The sequence below is a fragment of the Ammospiza nelsoni genome, chromosome 6, assembly GCF_027579445.1.
Source record: "Ammospiza nelsoni isolate bAmmNel1 chromosome 6, bAmmNel1.pri, whole genome shotgun sequence".
Lineage (NCBI taxonomy): Eukaryota > Metazoa > Chordata > Aves > Passeriformes > Passerellidae > Ammospiza > Ammospiza nelsoni.
Window position 1 is genome coordinate 18,359,450 of NC_080638.1, and position 19,062 is coordinate 18,378,511.

Below are 19,062 nucleotides of genomic sequence, written 5' to 3' on the forward strand. Positions count from 1 at the left end.
GGGATGACCCGAGCCATGCAGAGCTGACCAGGTGTGCTCGCAGCGCTGCCCTCGCTCGGGCTGGCTGCCCACTTCCATGCAGCCGTGGGTCCGCACCCAAACGCCAGAATATCAGGTTGAGCAGGACTGGGATCCAAACAGGGTTAGCTCCCAGCTTTGGGAGGCAGGTAGGTTTTGCAAGCCTCAGCTGACGCCTGCTCCCGGCCCCTGCGATCCCGGGAGCAGTTTAGCAGCAGTGAATCATTTGTTTTGGTTTCTCCCCACCAGGCGCTTGGCGGCAGCGCCTCTCGCAGAAGCAGTGGGCGTGGGAGAGATGCAGGCTCGTGGGCTGGAGCCACTCCCGTGGCCGTGAGAACCCGTGTCCCACTGGTCCCCAGCCCCGCTGGAGCTGCTCCTCCTGTTTGCTGCCAGTGGGGATTTTGTGTGGGGCAAATCTCCTGTGTCCGCATCAGCCAGGGATGCAGCAGAGGCGCCCATGGATTAGCTGGGGAGAGGTTGCCAGGGATGAAGGCTCAAGAGGGAGCTCAGCATGGTCCCTTGCTGGAATGTACAGTTCAAGGGTGTCCCTCAGGACACTCCATCCTCATCACCTCCCCATCCCTTGCCTGCTCCAAACTCGACATACTTCTTACATCTGCTTCCCACTCTCCCCCCCTGTGCCATGCCACTGGACAGACAGGGAACAATCTTCCTGACAGCTCATCTGTGATGTGCCAGGTCCAGTATTGGAAACACTGATTTTAACTGGAGTTTGGAAAAAAAACTTTTTAAATCCTCTTCCTTCAGCAGGTTTTGTGAGCTCATGGCTCTCTGCCTAGATAACAGCTTTTATGAGGAAGCTTTGGGATTTTCAGGCTCATTCCTTTCCCCCTCTTTTTTCCTGCTTTGCTCCAGAAAAGGAGTGTTGGGTAGGGGAGGAAACAGTCCAAAGCTGAGGCAAGAGAAGGTTTTCCTCTGGTTTTCTCTGGTTTTCTCCATCTGGGTGCTTTGCATGGCCACAAGGAGGGATCTGGGCAGGAAAACCATCAGGAAAGGCTCTGTTCCAGCCATGCCGGTCATGCTGCTGCTCCAGCTCCCACCAGGACCAAGTGTTCCCATGCCACTAAAGAAGCAAGTGCCCGTGCTACCCCAGCATCTTGCCACTGATTATGATAACTGGGCTGCAACCCATGAGTTTAGGTAGAATATCCCTCATTTTGTAAAAGTTTCCCTGCTGACAGCTTTGGGTGAGCTGATTTTCTGCGCTTAGGAGAAGGGCATGAACTCAGCATTGCTTATGCAATGGGGAGAGAGAGACTTTTTAGCATCCCCGGGTTTTATACCTCTGGTGCTTTATGAGAAATGACATTTCTGGGAAAGATTTTGCCGAGTTACAGTGGGAGCTCGACGTTCCTGAGCAAGCTGCCGGCCGCGTGTCTGGAGACATGAGAGTTAATTTTAAAACATCCGGCATCCGTATCGGCAGGGAGGAACGTTCCCTTCATTTCCTAAGCACCAGCAAACCCTAAGCTTCTAAACCCTAATCCCTCTCTAAGCTGGAGCTGCCACGCCAGGGCCAAGGGCAGAGAAAAGCCCCTGCTGTGTAACCAGGCCAGTTCTTTGGTGAACCCGCAGCAGGATGGGGAGCCCTGAGCTCCAGGATGGGGATGGAGCCCACTCCATCCATCCAGAAACTGACCCGTGGGTCAGACTCCTCCTGCTTTTTGGTCACACTTCACCATGCCGCTCTCCAAGACCGCACTGTCCCTACGCCTGTCCTTCTGCAGCTTGGGCACCCCATGGTGGACGAGTCCCGTGGGGCGCCCCGCAGGTCCCGGCTGCTCCAGCTCAGCAGGCAGAGGGGTGACAGGCGGCAGGGGTGGCCCAGCTGCGGGAGCCCTCTCGGCTCAGCCTCGCAGCGCCAGGCAGCCCGGGAACCATCCGTGACCCAGAACCGCACGGCAGCGCGCTCTCTGCCAGGTGCGGCGCGGCTCGGGAGTGTCCCAGGCTGGCGGGTGCCCCCGGTTAGGGCCCGGGCCGCTCTGCCCGGCCCCCGAGCCCTCAGCGGCGCCGTCCCCGGGGCGCAGCGCCCGCTCCCTGCGCGCCGCTCCGCGCCCGCGGGGCTGACGTCACCCTGCCCTGCGCCGCCCGCGCTGATTGGCTGCGAGTGACGTCAACGCTGTCTCTTTTTTTTTCCTTCTTTTTTTTTTTTTTTTTTTTTCCTTTCCCCCGTCCCCCCCCCGCTCGCTCCCGAGGCATGACCTCATCGCCGGCGCATTCCCGGCGGCGCGCGGAGCGGCGCGGAGCAGCGCGGAGCAGCGCGGAGCGGGCCCCCCCCGCCCGCCCCTCAGGGCATGCGGGCCCTGCGGCGCCGGCAGCGGCCGCGCCAGCGGACAGCCCGCGGAGCGGAGCGGGGCGGCCGCCGAGCCCGCCGCGCCGGGTCAGTGCGCGTCCCGCCGCGTCCGCGCCGTGGCCGTGCGGGACGGGGCCCCGCGCCCCGGGGCAGGCGGGGAGGGGGCGCGGGGGGCGGTGCGGGGCGGCCGCGCAGTGTGGGGAGCGGAGCCGGCATCGCGCCCTGAGGCGGCGGGCAGCGCGGCAGCATGTGCCGGTGTATGTGCGTGTGCGTGTGTGTGCACTGGAAGAGCGCTTCGCGTCCGTGAGCGCTGGAACGGCTCCGGTGCGAGCGAGAATGATGCGTGTGAAGTGCCGGGGCTGGGAAGGGAGCAGCCCCACGGCGGGGATTGGGGAAAGAAGCGGGGGCTGGGGGGGGGGGGGGTGGGCTGGCGCTCCGCGGCCGCGCATGTCGGGGATGCTGCGCTTGTTTTCGGGCGGGGGGGCGCTGGAAATCCCACCCTGCCTCGGCGGTGCGCGCTTGCCGGGCGGCCGTGGTGCAGGTGAGGAGGGGGCTCGGGAAGCTCCGGGGAATTGCCGCTGTCCTGCCGGGCCGGGGGTCGCGGGTGGAAGGGCTTTCTGGCGGGGCTGAGGGCTGGTGTTTGGGGAAGCGGTGTTAACAGCGCTGTGGTTTTTCTGATGATGAAAGAGGTTGGAGTGTCGCCCTGTGTCCTTGGCGTTTAAACGAAGCCGGCATGTGTTCAGCAGCGGGGGTTTTCATGCAAGACTTCGTTGCTGCGGCTCCAAAGGCGCTGCTCGCGATTAACGAGTTAAGCTGCTCGTTTATGAAAATCCTCTGCACCTCCCCTAATGTGCCTGGACCGATTGATCACCCCCCACACACCCTCAGTCATTATATAGTGGCAAATGTTGCTTTCTGTGCTGAGCGTTGTTTGTTTTTAAAGATTCCTGTTTATTTCCCTTATTGATAAATAAGTTCCTTCTCCTTCCTGCTCCCCCCTCCCTTTTCTCCTCCCCCAGAATTAAATTCCTGAGCAACAGCAAAAGCTGATGTCAGTGCTTCAGCTTGCATTGGGGGAGCTCTGTGCACAGGTCAGTAATTTGCGGTTTCGTTGGAAGGAGGAACGCGGTGCAGTGCTGTTCTGATAGGGATATTTGGATTTTTCTAGGCATGGATGCGTTTATCCCTCGGATTGCGGTAGCTATCCACAGCTCCCTGCTGGGAGCTGGGTGCTGCATAAGCATATGTAGGAGACACCATCCCTGTCCCAAGCAGCTGGCGATGACAAATGCGTTGGGAATGGTTGCCAGAGGTTCCATCTCCCTGTGATTTGGGGGAGTAAGGCAGAGCCCTCTCCCGCAGGAAAGGGCGAGGATATCCAAGCAGGTAGCGCTGAGGATTGCACCTGGTAGTGCAGGGGCCATGATAACCTTGAGAGCAGCTTGCCCGTGGAGCAGTGTTTGACATTGGCTTGCATTGTCTCATCCCCCTGCGCTGAGGCAAGGGCTGGGGGCACGGCTGCCTGCGCCCAAAGGCGGCTGTGCGGAGCTTTGTTTTCGGGAGGAATCGGTGCTTTTGGGTCTGGCCCTGCCTCTGTGTGCTCTGCTGGCGCTGTCGGAGGGCGGCTGTGCCGGGAGAACTCTCTCTGCAGAAGAGGTTTGTTGGGGTTTGGGTCTGCATGGCAGTTCCTGCACTCGCTTCTTTGATTTTCCTTGTAACAGCTCCCGAAACGAAATAAGCTGTGCCACCAAGAAAATTCTCCTGGCCATAGCGTATTTGGGATTTCAAAACACCCTCAAGGACTTTGCCGGTGTCTCATCCCAAATTTTGCATGGCACAGCCACAGTGGCAGAGCCTGGATGTGCAGGATTGTCTAAATGGCTGGGACAAGAGTAGACAGGCGAGAGTGTGAGCAGCACAGGGATGCCCACATGCCTCTTTGCAATGGCAGCACTCAGATATTCCTGTCCTTGGTCTATTGGCAGCACAATTGAGAGGCTCAGACCTGAGGCTGGAAGGTTTCCAAGCAGAGATGCCAGCAGCTCACACCAAAAGTCTTCTAACCCAACAGACTGTCCTCCCCTCGCTTTCAGTTGTCCTTGCTTAGACATAAGGCAAGGAGAACCTGGATCTAGCATTGTTCTTTAAAGTCTATCCTCAGCTAAGCTTGGGAGAGCTGAGCAAAGTGTCAGAGTCCTTAGGAGCATCCACTGGGGACTCTGCATAGAGATTATTCCTGCAAATACTGCACCATGTTTGTCTGCAGTGTGCTTTTGCTGGGTGCCAGGTACCTCACTGAGAAAGCCACTGAGCCTTTGGAGAGCTTATATTCACCTAATATTAAACGCAACGTCACTTTTACTACAAAAACACCCCTGAGGGCTGGGTAGGACTAAGCAGTACTGTCTGTCCTATGCTGCCAAATTGGATCTTAAGAAGTGGGAGAAAACTCTCTTCTCTCCTGTGCAACCCTGTCCTCCCCTAGGGAATCTCCACAGGCTGGAAACCCCCCAAAAGGCTGGAAACCCGTTGTGCCTCTGGATTTGTGAAGTGACTTCTCTTGGCATGAGTATTAGTGAGTCCCCATTCCATCCCTACCCCTTACCTCTGCATCAGCTGCTGTAATCTGCGTGGGGGATGAGGGTTTTTCCTCTTTGGATTTGCTTCCTTGCATTTAAACAAGGCTTTTCTTGGGGATCAGAGGTTCATTTCTGTGGTGCACAGCTCAGCTCCCAAAGCCCTGGGCACAGTCAGGTGCAGAGCATGTTCACACTATCCAGAATGGGAGGAGGAAAAGGAGGTGCTCCAGCATTTGGCAGCCCTGATTTATGGTGCGGGCTCATAGGACACTGCCATCATACTGAAACTGTGCCAGCAAACTGAATCTGGTGGAGAAGGAGGCGATGAAGAGAAGGAGCTTGTGGCTGCTGACCCCTCTCTCCCAGTAGGACAGCCAGGGAGAGTCTGTAGCCTGTTTTACCCTCTGCCATGTGTTTAATGGCAGTGTTAAGGGGGAGGTGGTTGCAGAAATTCCCTGGTGCTCACGGTCTCTGGGTCTCCCTGCACTCTTTTCCTTGCTGCTATGCAGAGAAACTCCTGCAGCCAGAGCGGCAATGCAGTCATACTGTGGGGAAAGCTTTGACACTCCTCTGCATCCCCATGCCCTCTGGGTTTTAAAACCTGTTTTTCAAGCCTTACATTTCTTCTCTGAAGATACACCTGTCCCGCCTGATGCCAGTGGGAAGGAGCACCTGACGTAATTGGAAGGGAGATGAGTGGCCTGGGAGCATTCATCAGATAAGAAGCTAAACAAGCTCTGTTCTCAAGATTTTCTCAAGCTTGCTCAGGAGACCTGGGTGTACTTCAGGATTATAAGGCAGCCAGGGGAGTGTGAGGGAGGGTGAAAACTGTCCATGCCAGGATGCTGTGCACTGCTGGTGTCAGGGCTGCTGTCAAAGCCAGGCAGAGCTTGTGGTGTGATCAGTGGTAGAGCAGGTTCCTGCAGGGGCAGTCAGCGGTGTAGTGCACCCCAGTGATGGCTTTGCCTGCTCATCTGATGGAGGGGGAGACCATGACATGTGTCCCATCCCCATGGCACAGTTGTTGTGCCAGAAGTGGGCCAGCAGCTGAGACCATGGTGGAACATACCAAGCTCTGGTCGTGGTCAGTGCCTTGGTCACCCTGTCTCCTCTTTAGCATGACTTCATAGAGAGGAAAACATCTCTTTCTCTTCCAAGAGATGTTTCTAGACTTTTTGCCCCAAACCCTTGGGTCCATGCTGTCCAAGACACTCCTTTGGTTCTCAACAATCTCCCTTCAAGAAAGGAGATTAAGAGTAAAGGTGGGATATGCTGGGGTACTGTGCACAGCACAGAGCCCTGCTCAGACTGTGCTGCCGACTGCCGTGACTCCTGTAGGATGGCCAGCTCCACTTCTCTGCTGTTTGGCTCTTCTTCTGAGGCTTTCTAGGCCCAGCTGGACAAGTTAATCTGGGCTGATGTGCAGGAGGCTTCTTTCCTTGCGTTGCCCAGGCCTTCTGTGGGGTTGGTTCTGGTGCTTTGGATCTCCAGTTTCCCAAAGCAATGAGTATTGTTTGCATGGTGTCATGGAAGGATCACCATTTCAGAAAAAAGGTGAAGTGGTAGCACAGGCTGGATTCAGAGGAGAACCTGGAGGTGTTCACTGGAAGCTGATCCAGTACATAGAGTCTCCTGTTGTAAACAGGGAGCAATAACAGGACAGAAATATAGGGGCTGTGTGCACTAAGCCTAAACTTAGGAGACTCTTAGGGACCTATCTGGGGCTGGAAATCCTTCTTAGATTTCCTCTTTTCTTCACACTCCTTTTATGCCTTTTTCCATGTTGTTTTTTGTGTGTGGAAAGTGCTCATGGTTCCCTAATATGTGCATATATGTCTTGTCTGCTTTTACTGTATTCTCTTTAAATAAAGCCTTTTCTTGGGTCAGAGACCATGTATTCTTCAGGAATTTCTCCTGAGTCCTTCAAGGTCCTCTAGCAGTTTGCAAAAGAGGCTCTCTGTGTGGGGTTTTTGCATTATGGGGGGCATTATTTCTGAGTCCACTGATGACTGGGAACAAGACATTTGGCAACAGAAGGGCAAGAACAACCCGTTCTGGTGTTGATGCTTGTTCTCCTTTAAGGGAGAGAGGGGTTGGACCAGCTGAACCGCTGAGGTCCCTTTAAGCCTAAATTATTGCATGACTAGTCCATAAATACCCACCACCCTGCTTCTCCCAGGCTTTTGTAGGATACCTGTTATTAGTCAATGCTGGTGAGGGGACATGAATGAGGTGGACCACTGCTTTGATCCTGCATGGAGGCTCCAGTGACAGCATGACCCTGGCATGCTGTCCCCCACCACATCCTCCAGCTCTGCTAATGATGCAGTGCGTCTTTCCGGTCCGTCTCTGTCACCCCGCATTACTCATCCGGCACCACGGAGGTGCGCAGTGTGCCTGCATCCCCGCTTTTCAGCTCAGCCTCTGTTCAGCTCTTTAATAGGGGATTTAGTTCTCTGAGGAGCTCTGCTGTCTACAGCTAACACATGGTAATTCAGCTGATGCAGCAGAAGCTCGGGGAGAAATTTCAGTCTATTAGGGCACTGCAGGTTTTTTGCATTGAGTAAGTCAAGCCCTTTCCACACATTAAACCTGTGCCTGCGTGAATCACGCGTCTTCCATTGAAATCCAGATCCTCCAGACAAAGAGTGTCCCTCCGTCTCTGCTGAAAAGAAGCAACCAAGAAGTGTCTACAACATCTGATTGTTCTTGCGTTGCCTCTAACAACCCTCATTTCCAAGCTTGCAATGGCAGCCTGGTCCTCCTCGAGCCGTGCTTGAGTGCAGTTATTCATGCCATCCTCGCTGCCTTGGCCAGCAGCCCTGCGTGGGGAGCGGACAGGCGCAGCCCGAGCCTCGCTCGGCACTTGAGGCTGCTGAGTGGAGGCTGGTGCAGAGAGGGTGCCCGCTCTGCTGCCTGGAGCCCGCCCCTGAGAAGCCAGGTTAACCACTCTGCTGCTGCCGGGCACCTCGCAGAGATGCCCCCACTGGCTCAGCAGGGCTGGCACCCAGAAGCCAGGGAAGCCTGAAGCTGTCCTGTACACCTTACCTGCTGCTCACATCAGGTCAGGTCTTCTGGTGGAAAGTCAGAAGGATGCAGCAGGGCAGGAAGGTGACCCAGGGCAGGAGGGTGACCCAGAGGGATGAGCCTCCAGCCAAAACCGAGCCAGGGCCCTCTGAATTACTCCGTGGGGTGGTGAAGAGACAAAATGCCTCCCACACATCGAGGGAAGTTGACTGCTGCAAAAAAACCCGAATGCAAATCTCTGACTGGGCAGAATCTCCCCAGACGCATCCTTTTGTAAAGCACTCTCATTGTACCATTAAAAATAGATCGACGCATTCTCCGCTTGCTTGCTGAATGCTGATGCCTGTTAATTCTGTGTCACCCTCACAATCCCTTCTGCTTTGAGCTTGGCTGCCTCTTTGTCTGGCACCTGAGCAAGGTTCATTCAGCAGTACCTGATGCAAAGACAAGGGTGAGCTCTGTTGGAGTCCAGCAGCACAGGTGGGAAGGTGAGGGTGTCTGAACTGGTCTTAGCTGGGGTCAGCCAGCCCAAGAGGAGCAGGGCTTGGTGTGATCACCCCAGCTGTCACTTGCAGGCTCAGAAGCAGGGCTGAGTGAGACCTGCTGGCATGGAGATGAGTTGGAGGATGTTTAATCTCTGGGTGGATGTCATGATACATCTCTGGGGTTTTTTTTAAACTGGGGTTAAAGTGCACATATATGTCATGCTTAACACCTGCCTGGAGTTGGTGAGGGGAATATTGCTGCCTGTTTCCTCCAGCACATGAGTCCATGTAGTTTGCCACCCACAGTAGCAGTGATAATATGGATGCAGAGAGAAGACCCATGTTACAAAGTGCTGCAATACCCTGCTCTCAATCAGGAGACCAGGCTGCAGGATTTATTTCATACATGAAGAGCTGTGGCATCTGACCAGCAAGCCATGGCTCAACACGGTGAGGATGGAGGAAGACCTGCAAATCACTTTGTTTCACCCCTGTATCACCTCAGATTAAGAACAAAACCAGCTGGTGATGAATCATGGCCCCCAAGGGAAAAGGAGAAGAGCAGTGCAGGAGCATTATCTTGGGCTTTGCCTGTCTTGTGTGGTTTTTATTAGAGAAAGGTAATCCTCCAAACTCAAGAGCTGGTGCCTCCTTGTTAGGGCTGTGGTAGAAAGTAGAACCTGAGCTGGCATGTGCTAATTCATCCCAAAGCTGTGAGCAATTTGGCTATTGTATGCATATAGAGAATTCAGCAAGCCATGAAGCTATGAAGGTCAGAAAACTCTTGTGAAATGTATTTTCTGGCCTGGGGAATGTCTCATCCCATGGAAAACCAACATAGCCCCTTGCAACTGCATTGAATTCTGGATCTTGTAGGGAGATTCACAGTTTTGTGGGAATAGGGAGGCATAACTGTGGGCATTGGCTTTTTCTGGCTGCAAACCTGTGCTGGGATCTGCACCTCAGTTTGCACTGGTATCACCAGAAACTGCACACAGCCCGACAGAAAGGAACATCATTGTTCTTCAGGGAGGCAGGGCTCCTATTTGTCATTTGAATATGGGGGCCCAGTGACACTGCAGAGGCATTAGCCACTGTCATTAGTCACTGCAGAGGCACTGACTGCCCCTGTGTGTGCTGGGTGCTTGCTTTGGCCTCACCTGTGACTGTCCCCAGCACTCTGCTGAGATGGACTAGTCCCTGTCACTGGGGATTGTGCTTAAGAAGTGAAATGCTATATTTATCTGCAGCTTTGGAGAGCCACAGCTTAATCCTGTGCTTTCTTTCACTCGGTGTGTGGATGTTGTGGGACAATAGGACCCAGGTCCTGGAGACCCTTTCTCCAGGAGAAAACTGCACATGAACCCAGCAGGTATTCATGGTGTTTATTGCCTTGGGACGAGAGAGGCAGACCAGCCCTGCAGAACTATCTCACTGCATACCTTTCTGGGCTGCCTCTGTCTGCTCTTCTTGTAAAAAGGCAGGGAAGCACCTTATCCCCAGGATAAACCTGCTGGGCTCAGGGGTCATGCAGCACATGATGGGATAGCAGGCAGTGGGCAGCAAGGCCCTTGAAGATCAGCAGGACTAGGTTTCTCTTCTCCACCGTGACATATCCTCTGTAAATGTGTGCCAAGCTGCTCAAAGCAGAAGGTGCTTTTAGGTCTGAGAGTGTGGCCAGCTCTCAGCTTGGCAGGGTGAGAATGGAAATGGTATAGCTTTGGTATTAGAAAGCAGCGTGCTTGGGAGCAGTATCCTCAGCATGGGCAAAGGTGGTGATGAAATGGCTGGCTGGTCATGGATAACCTTTGGTCTTGGCTTTTGTAGGCTTTCAAATGAAAGCTTGTGTTTATACTAAAGGGGAAAACCATATAAATCATGCTAAAAGCACAAGTCTAAGAGGAGAAGATACTGCCCTTGTCACCTACACTCCAGCCAAATTCCTTTCCCTGCTGTCCCTGTTGGCTTTTCCTGACCGGATCTCCAGATTGACTACCATGACTGCAGTCAGAAATTTTTCTGGGAGTGGCCAGTCTATAAATCCTTAACTTCACTTTTTTGGTGGAAACAGGCTGTGAGGCAATTACATTTGCAGTCATAACCCATCCAAAGCTGCTGGCACAACATCATGTGGTGAGAGAGGATGAAGGACCCCTTTGCTTGTCTTAACTGTAGCCAGGAGAGCCAATCTGCCTTGTGGGCTGAGGGTGCATGGGAACTACTCCCTGGCAGCTGGGAACAGCCTGTCCCCTTTCCTTTTGTCCCTGAGTTGTCCCATGCCACCAGCCACGTACCCAAGGCTGAGCACCCCCACACCGGCACTGCCACGTGGCTCCACGCCACGTCCCTCGTCCGGTGTGACCGCACCATCTGGCACTTTGCTGAAGGACATCCTGGCCCTTCAGCCACGTCCTCTGGTGGAAAACACCTTGTGGGCCGCAGGGTGCAGGCGGGGAGGGCAGTGGGAGATGCAGGGAGGTGAGTGGGTGCTGTTTGGCTGCATGCAGCTCCTTGCAGGGATCCCTGGCATGCTGCTTCCAGCCTACAGGAATTGAAAGGAGACTGCGGTGTAGAAAGGAGGAGAAAAAATTAAAGAAATCATGAGATAAGCGAGCTTGAAACGCTGGCAGAAGTGCAGTGGCTGCCTCCGGGTGATATGCTGTGGGAAAAAGAGAATGCTGCCCTTTCCCTTCTTCCTGAAGTGTTCTCTGCATGGAGAGGCATGCGCAGGAGCTCTTGTCCCAGGAGGAATGTGCCTGGGGTGAGCAGGGATCCAAGATGGGGCTGTAAGATCAGTGTGGATGAGGCTGTGGGGGAGTCCTCTGTCTGCCATGTGGGTGGCAGGGGTTAGGAAAGAGTAGAGGATCTCACCTTGGCTTAACTGGCGCCAGGAAAGTCATTGCCCATCTCCCCTGCATCTTCATACTGTGGGGCTTGGGAGATGTCGTTCCTCCCCATCCTTGAGATTCACTAGGGAAAGGTGGACAAGCAGATTCTGTGTCTGAGTTAGTGGATGTGGTTAGTGGTGTTTCCCAGCCTCCCTTTAAAGAGCAAAGGAAAAAAAAACCCACACCACTCCATTTTTCCATCGTCAAGCAGAGAAACCTTTTGTGCTGCCTCTTAAAGAGACCTTGAGTAACTGCTGAGAAATCGTCATCAGTTACATCACCTCCAAAACGACTGCTGCAGGCACCTGACAGCTTTGTCCCGCTGTTACTCTGGGGAATCATTATGCTCCAAATTCCTCGCCCTTGGAGAAAGCCTGCATGGCTCGCCGGGAGGGAGGAGCCGCTGCGCAGTTTGTGATGCTGTGAGTGGCAGAACAGGATCGGGAAGAAGGGCTGAGGTTCCCAGCAGATGGGGTGGAGCAGGGGACACATCCTGGAGCTTCCTAACCCCATCCCATTGGCGAGGCTGGGTTCATCAGCCCGTGCAGGACCCGAGCATCTTTCTGGGAATGAGCTGAGGGCGCTGCAGTGGCATCGCCTCGGGCCGGAGCTGCCGTTGCCTGGCAGCTGCGGGTTTCCAGGGAAACCAGAGGTGCTAACTTGTTAATGAGCCCCGCGTCCCTGATTGCTGCTGCAAAATAATAATAATAATTAGTAATGGTCCTGTGATTTAGGAATCCCTCAAACAGCATGAGCCAGCCGAGGGGAGCTTGCTAAATGCTGAAGCACTTAAAAGAAATGAAGGGATGAGGATGGAAAAAGGGTGTGGGGCTTGGAAAAACCGCTGTGGTTTGCATCTTAGGAAGTGTCTGGAGAGCTGGGATCCGGTGGGGTCCTGCCAACATCCCAGCAGTGAGCATGAGGCTGGTGCAGGGCTGACCTGGATGGATGGAGGAGCCCCGGACAGGCTCACAAGGCACAGATATTTCCCCCAACCCCCAGGCCTGCAAGGGGAAAAGCCAAATCACATAGGTCAGTGCCACTGAGTCCCTGGTGGAGGTGGCAGTTCTTCAGGAGTGGCTGCTCTCAGATTACTGGGGACAAATAAACAAATGTTTTCCTGTGGTGCTCTTATCCCTCGGTAAACTCAAGGTGGAGACACCACCAGAAGAGTGTGCTCCTGGGATGAGCATCACATGGAGCTTGCTGTGGCTCCAGTCCCACAGGCACGATGGGAATGTGTTCCTGCAGCAAGGCTGGCTTCCTGGGGCCGTGGGGGGAGCATCTCCTCGGTGGGGCTGCCTGTGGAGGGTGGAGCTCTCCAGGACTCAGCACTGGCTTGGTGCAAGGACTGGACATGCTGGTTAGTGAGGTTTGGGGTTGCTGTAGAGACCTGCTGCCTGCACTTCCAGCTGATGTCTCCAGTAAAAGAGGAACCAGATCTGCACCCTTCCCATACCACATCTCTCAGGTGGGGCCTTGTGCAAGATGAGCAGTTGAGGGAAGTGGCCTCCATCTGCGTTGGGCCAGCACAGGGATGAGTTCTGTGGTCTCTCATGCCACGTGGACAGACTCAGGCTGAGCTGTATCCTGGGTTTTCTTGCTCTCTTGCCTGGCCTGCCCAGAAGAAGGTCACAGCCAGGCTGAACACTGGCATGCTGTGTGCACCTCTGCCATGCTTGTGACTCGTGTGGCCAGCACCCTTCCCCTACACACGCATCTGTGGAGGTGACACCAGGGACAGAGTCCCATTGAGTTGGCCCAGCCCTCTGTTAATCTCTGCCCATCCTTCTGTCCCTCAGCTGAAGTGTGGCCTCTCCTGCTGCTGTCCCCATTCAGATAAGCCATGTGCCCATCTCCTCATTACAGGCACTCCAGGGAGAGGTGGGATTAAAGGATTATGATAATGTTCTTCAGGAACACTCAAGAAGATTAAGATGGCTTTAATAAACTGATAAGAGAGGAACACAGCTATGTTTCTGAAACCCTAATTTAGGTTCCAGGTTAACCTTTTCCCCTGGTCTCCTCTCACTGGGGTGAGAAGATCTCTTACTTTAGCAGTGCTCCATGGCTAAGCCTCTTCCCTCAGTTTTCCTTCTGACCCATCTGAGCAAAGCAGAAAGACATCCTCCCTCTTTCTCTGGTCTTCCCAGGTATGAGGACATTACAGCTGGTTCTTCTCAGAGACCATGTCATACACAGCCTGCAAGGTGCTCTGAAGGTGCTGTCAGGGAAGTTCCTTCTCTGCATTTGACCTGGCTGAACCTACACAGAGAAGTCCTCATGTCTTGGTTCTGATGCCAAGGTTACAGCTCCCCATGACCACAATGAGCTGGCCAACTCCATCCCCTGTAAAGGAAAAAGGGGCAGAATGGACCAACCTTGCCCTGCCTTCCCCCACATCTTTTGGGTGGAGCTGGGAGTGGGACCCGTTTGACGTGTCACATGTGCCTGCAGAGGTTTACCTGGTTGTTCTGCACGAGGGGGGTTATTAGCTGACTTAGGAAACCTCCTTTGTCTTCTCCAATCTCTTCCACCCAAGCTTCCGGTCATCTGCCAGACTTTGTGAAGGCCTCTTGTGCCTTGGTTTCTCTTAAGAGTCATAAGTTCATCACCTGTCAAACCTTCTGTGTTTGACACCCCAAAAGTTTAGCCCTTGCTCACTATCTGGAGGTTGGATACCATGTTATATCTGGAGGAGCTCTGCAGTGTTGGATCACTCCTTCCTCCCGCTTCACTCATCCCTCTGCCACTGTATTATTCCAGGGTTTTTTTGTCTGTCAGCTCTTTCTACTCCCTCTTTCTTTCTTCAATGTAATTGGAAGAGCCAAAAAACATTCACAGCCTGGTGTCCTGATGGGTAAGGGAGGCAGAAAGTGATTTGGGGAGTGGGGTGTGAAAGGAAGACTAAGGGGAAAAGCTGGCTAATTTGCATCCTTTCTGAGTGCCCTGGCTCTATAGCCAAGGGACAGCAGGGGGGCTTCTGGCAAGGCGGTAGCGACGTAATGAGGTGTGTCATATCACAGCAGGAGCCGGCCTCGCTCCCCCTCAGACCCCCTAATTAGAACTGTTTCAATTTTTAAGCCCCCTGAGGAGAGCAGGGGGAAGCGGGGTTCCTGCGGCGGGGGGACCGCCCGGTGCCCGCCGAGGGGGCTGCGCTAATTGGAATTGTGGCCAGGAGCTCCGTGGGGCCAGGCACAGTGTGCCAGAGTGCCACGGGGCTGCCAAAACGCTTTGTGCCAGGAGGGGCTGTCACTAGCTCAGCTTCTAGGGGATTTTTTTCCCTCCCGTAATTTGTATTAACACGTTGGCAGAGGCAGCAGGGGTGTGATACAAGGGCAGAAAAGTACTGCACATCCTAATGTGGCCTCCTGTTGGGAGCTTGGATCCTCAGGCTGAAGCCTGGGACATCTACCCCTGCTTTGGGAGGTAGGTCTGGTAGCCCAGGGAAGTTTGGGCTGTTAGTGCTGGAGTCACGAGCCAGAGCAATGCTGGAACCCCCATCCTCACTTTCTGTGGCTTTCCATTCTTTTCCTACAAGCTGGCAGTGTCCTCCAGGTTTGGTGGCTGGTAACTGAGGTCCCTGTCATGTCACCAGCAGCGTGTCTGACTCAAGCATCTTTTCTGCATCCTGAGCTGCCATTGCAGTAGGTGCCTGCAGGTGTAAGAGCCCATGGGACCTGCTGGCTTGCTCAGATCAGAGTGACTCATAAGCCTCCTCTGGTCCGTGGACCAAATCCTGATCGTGCAGAGGTCAATGAAAATCTTTACGCTGGCCTTTCCAGGCACGTTATTCATAGGCCTCCTAAGTCAGATGCGTTAAAGCTTCCATGGAGCAGCTTGTGGGTTCTCTCTAAAACACTGTCTGGCAAGAACAGGAGGAGCCGGGTAGTAGCCCAGGCTTATTTTCTGAATGACTGCAGTGGCTTTAAAACCTAATGCCATTAAAACATCCTTGCAGTGACGTGTTCCATTAAAACTTAAGAGGACGCCCTGAGCTGAATGCTCCCCAGCCTGCCTGCTGTCCTTGCAGACCTCGTGGGCTGGACATGGAGGAATCTTGTTCTTCACCTCAGAGAGCACCAGGCTGACCCCCCTCAGCTCCTGAGATGGAGACACAGGGTATTTGTATGCCAGGTACTCCTGTTTGTGAAGCCCCTTTCCAATTCTGTGCAAGTCAGGTGCTGAAAAGCAGAGAGCTCTCTGGGGCCATCTCAGTCCAAGTCCAGCTTCCCAGCACCTCTGCCTTGATGCCTGGACTGTTTCTTGAAGACAGGAGTAAAGGCCAACTTGATTTCTTGTCTTCTCTTGACTTGCCAGGAGGCAAGCTGGCAAAAATACCCGTGAGCAGGCTCTGATAAAACAGGCAGGTGAAATCCAGTGTGAAGTGATGAGCATGAGTGAGCAAACCTGATTTGGTGGTATCTGTGATGGGCCCCGAAGTAGCTTTTACCATGCAGCAGCAGAACCTTAGAGCTGAGCTAAGCTGCTTCTGTGAAACCATTAGCTTTGGGCTTGGCAAAGGTCAGAAAAAGCAAATTGAGTGTGAGGAGCTGTTGGACTGGAAACAGGGAAAGGAGGTGACATCTTGCCCTGTGCAGGTCCCTGATGTGCCTGGCTCTCAAACATGGCACATCAGGGCTGGCCAGCATGGCCAAAGGTGTCTGTCTGTGTAACTGGTGGCTCTGTAGATGCTTTGACCTGAAAAGCTCCTTAAATTAGGTCTAAATGTGGTAAGAGCTCTGGAGAAGATTAGGGAACAGGCATATGTGGTGTTTTCTGGTGAAGCAGTAAGGCTCACCCAGAGGAGCCATCATTTAGCAGATTTGGAGCAAACCAGGAGAAGGACTTCTTCAGTGTAACTGGCAGGCCATTCTACTCCCTGCCACTGGCCACTGTGCTGTTAAATTAAAAGCTGACATGACTTCAAAAAGCAATTAGACAAATTTATGGAAGAAAGTTCTTCTGAGGGCTATTAAATACAAGGAGAAAACCTCTGGTTTGGGCTGCTCTAGGGCTGCACATGCCAGCAGGCTGGGAGAACACACCTCAAAAGTGTGGCTTGTTGCACCCCTAGGTTCTTCTGAAGACACCCAGATATCATCCTGCCTAGCTGATGGGTTGTTGTCTCCTTTCTTCTCTCTCCAGGTTCAGCACAATGAGTTGGCACTCTGGGCATTAGCAGCGTGAGGAGAATAGGACGGGTGCTGCCCTGCCCACCCCTCAGCCCTCGCTCATTCCCCTTGGGGACACGGGTGCCCTGCCCTTCCAGCCCTTGCTCCCCACTTGCCATAGAGGGGACTGGCCCGTTATGGCTGGGGACAGGCTCCCACGCAAGGTGATGGACCCCAAGAAGCTGGCCAGCCTCCTGAGGAACGGAGCTGAGGGCACCCTGGTCATCGACAGCCGCTCCTTCGTGGAGTACAACTCCTGGCACGTCCTCAGCTCCGTCAACATCTGCTGCTCCAAGCTTGTCAAGAGAAGGCTGCAGCAGGACAAGGTCTCCATCACGGAGCTCATCCAGCCTGCCTCCAAGATGAAGGTAAGGGATCTGACCCTCATCTTTCCTGGTGAGTGCTCACACCCTATTGTGGGATGCACACTGGCCTAAGGGATCCTTCCCCTCCATCCCTTGACCTCGGTATCTGCAGCATCTCTTTGACACCCTTTGGAGAGCTAAAGTGTGAGCTCATTTGGCCTCAGGGGTGTCCTCGGGGACCTGTTCATTGCCCCCACCCCACTGAAGTGGCTCCCTGCTTCAGGAGCCCTCCCCGAGCAAGTCTAACAGGTATATCAGCTTTAGGACTTGTCTTATGACAGCAAACAACCCCCCAAAGCCTTCCTGGAGCTGTAAACTTAATCCCCTGCTAAAAACTCTTCCCCTCCCCTCTGTCATCTCTAACTCCATTCAGGGACATGTAATCCTCCTCCCCTGTGACGCCAGAAGCTCTTATCCGGTGTCATGGCATATTATCTCTCCCAGGCTTCTCTCTATCACTCCTGGTTAAATAATAGAGGTGGCTCCGAGCCATGGAGCTGGGCTGGAGCGCCGACCGGAGCAGTGACGAGTGTCCCTGCAGGGCCAAGGGCTGGGTCGTGCCCTCCTGAGCTGCTGCCCCAGGGCTGTGCCCATGGGTGCCGAGATGGTGCTCCAGGGCTGTGCCCGTGGGCGCCAAGATGCTCCCTGAGGGCAGTGCCCGTGGGTGCCGAGATGGTGCCCGGGGGCTGTGCCCGTGGATCCCGCAGAGGACACGGGACGAGCCCAAGGATGGCTCACCATCCGAAGGGTGGTTTGCCATCGCAGCCCTGCCAGTTCGCTCCCAACGTTCCCCCACTGCCGCCTTGTAATTTTATGGCAAAGCGAGGGTAATTCAGGCGATTAATCAAATGCTGGGCCCAGCTGGAGCCATCTGCGTCGTGTGTCCCCCCCCGGCCCGCCGCCCCGAGAAGGCACCGCTGTCCGCATTGGCTGGCGGTGACATCAGCCCGCGGGATCAAGGGGACCGGCGGCGCGGGGGGGCGGCCTCCCGCCAATCTGCTGCGGGGATGCTCGGGGCTGGGCGATTCGGAGGGGATTGCGGAGACTGATTCCTGAACGGCTTTAGCTGCTCTTAAATCCCCTGGAGAATAAAGCAGAATAATCAGTTTTTCGCAAGCTCCGAGGAGCGCGGGGCGGCCGCCCTCCTCCCGGCGAGGGTCACCTCTGCAGTGGCCGCTGTCACGTGGAGCGGCAGCCGCGGCAGAGCAAGCGATGCGCAGGGGGGAGGAAGAAGAGGAGGATGATAGGGAAGGGGGAAGCGTGGAAGAGTTAACATCAGCTGATGCCATCCGCCTGCAAACCTGCGGCTCGCCAGCTGCAGTGGAGCAGAGGGCTCCCAAAGGAGCCGGCTGGTCCTTCCTGGCATTCCCTGCTCTGTCCCCATAGAAGGAGTGTAGAAGGATCGTTTTCTCCCGGCTCCTGGATCATTGCATAATGGTCCACGTACTGGCTGGGGATGTGATTGTAACCAGGGATGCTAGGAGAAGAGGAGAGAGGCGTTGCCATCGCCTTTAATTCCTTTTCTGCTTTTCTTTTGGATGCGGCTGAAATCCCTCCTGGCACATCCATGGGCAGGAGGCTGCATTTCCCCACTGCTGCTGCTGCTGCTCTGCACAGCTCCTGCCGTGCCCACGGCTTGCTGGCTCTCCCAACACATGCAGCTCAGGAATTAATTAAGCTTCAGGACATCCTTGAGAGGTTAAGCCACTTGTCCTGGGAAGCCGGGGTGGGATACTGGGAGGGGATCATTGCCCTATTCTCATCTGGCATAAAGCAGGAGGGGTGGCTGTGCCTCGGGCTCTCCAAGCCTTTCTGTGCATGCACTTGTGTGTTTGCATTTTGGGGTGATGAGCTCTCTTCTCGCCCTCTTTCCTTCTCCCCACCTCCCATTTCAGTCAGACTGTATTTTGGGACCCCGAGAAATCAATGTGAGCTGCTACCTCGAGGTGCACAGATCCTCAGAATGGGATGCTGAAGCTGATTTACACCTCTGACACCCGGTGTCATTTCCCTGCCTCCTCTGCCTCGGCTGGCCAACATTCCCCAGCCCTGCTCTGCCCCTGGCTCCGCGGTGCTGGGGGCGGGGGGCACGGCTGGCCTGGGGAGCAGATGGCAGGAAGGGTGACATCAGTGGCGCGATTGTCCGGCCCCATTATTCCTCCTGACGGGCCTCCCGCCCTCCTCCTGTTTCCTGCTCCCGGGGCTGCCGAGA

General features: G+C 54.6%; 2 protein-coding genes across 2 annotated transcripts in view; one reads left to right on the forward strand and one right to left on the reverse strand.

Annotated features, from left to right (window-relative positions):
- The window catches only part of TNNI2 (troponin I2, fast skeletal type), a 422,570-nt gene that overhangs the window by 75,084 nt on the left and 328,424 nt on the right, over positions 1 to 19,062 (reverse strand). The gene's annotated exons all lie outside the window — the stretch shown is intronic.
- DUSP8 (dual specificity phosphatase 8) overlaps positions 2,325 to 19,062 on the forward strand; it is a 40,589-nt gene continuing 23,851 nt past the window's right edge. The window contains exons 1-2 of the mRNA XM_059474203.1: positions 2,325 to 2,419; positions 16,460 to 16,853. Coding sequence (XP_059330186.1) covers positions 16,623 to 16,853 — 231 coding nt within the window. The 5' untranslated portion in view covers positions 2,325 to 2,419; positions 16,460 to 16,622. The remainder of the gene's footprint in view (positions 2,420 to 16,459; positions 16,854 to 19,062) is intronic.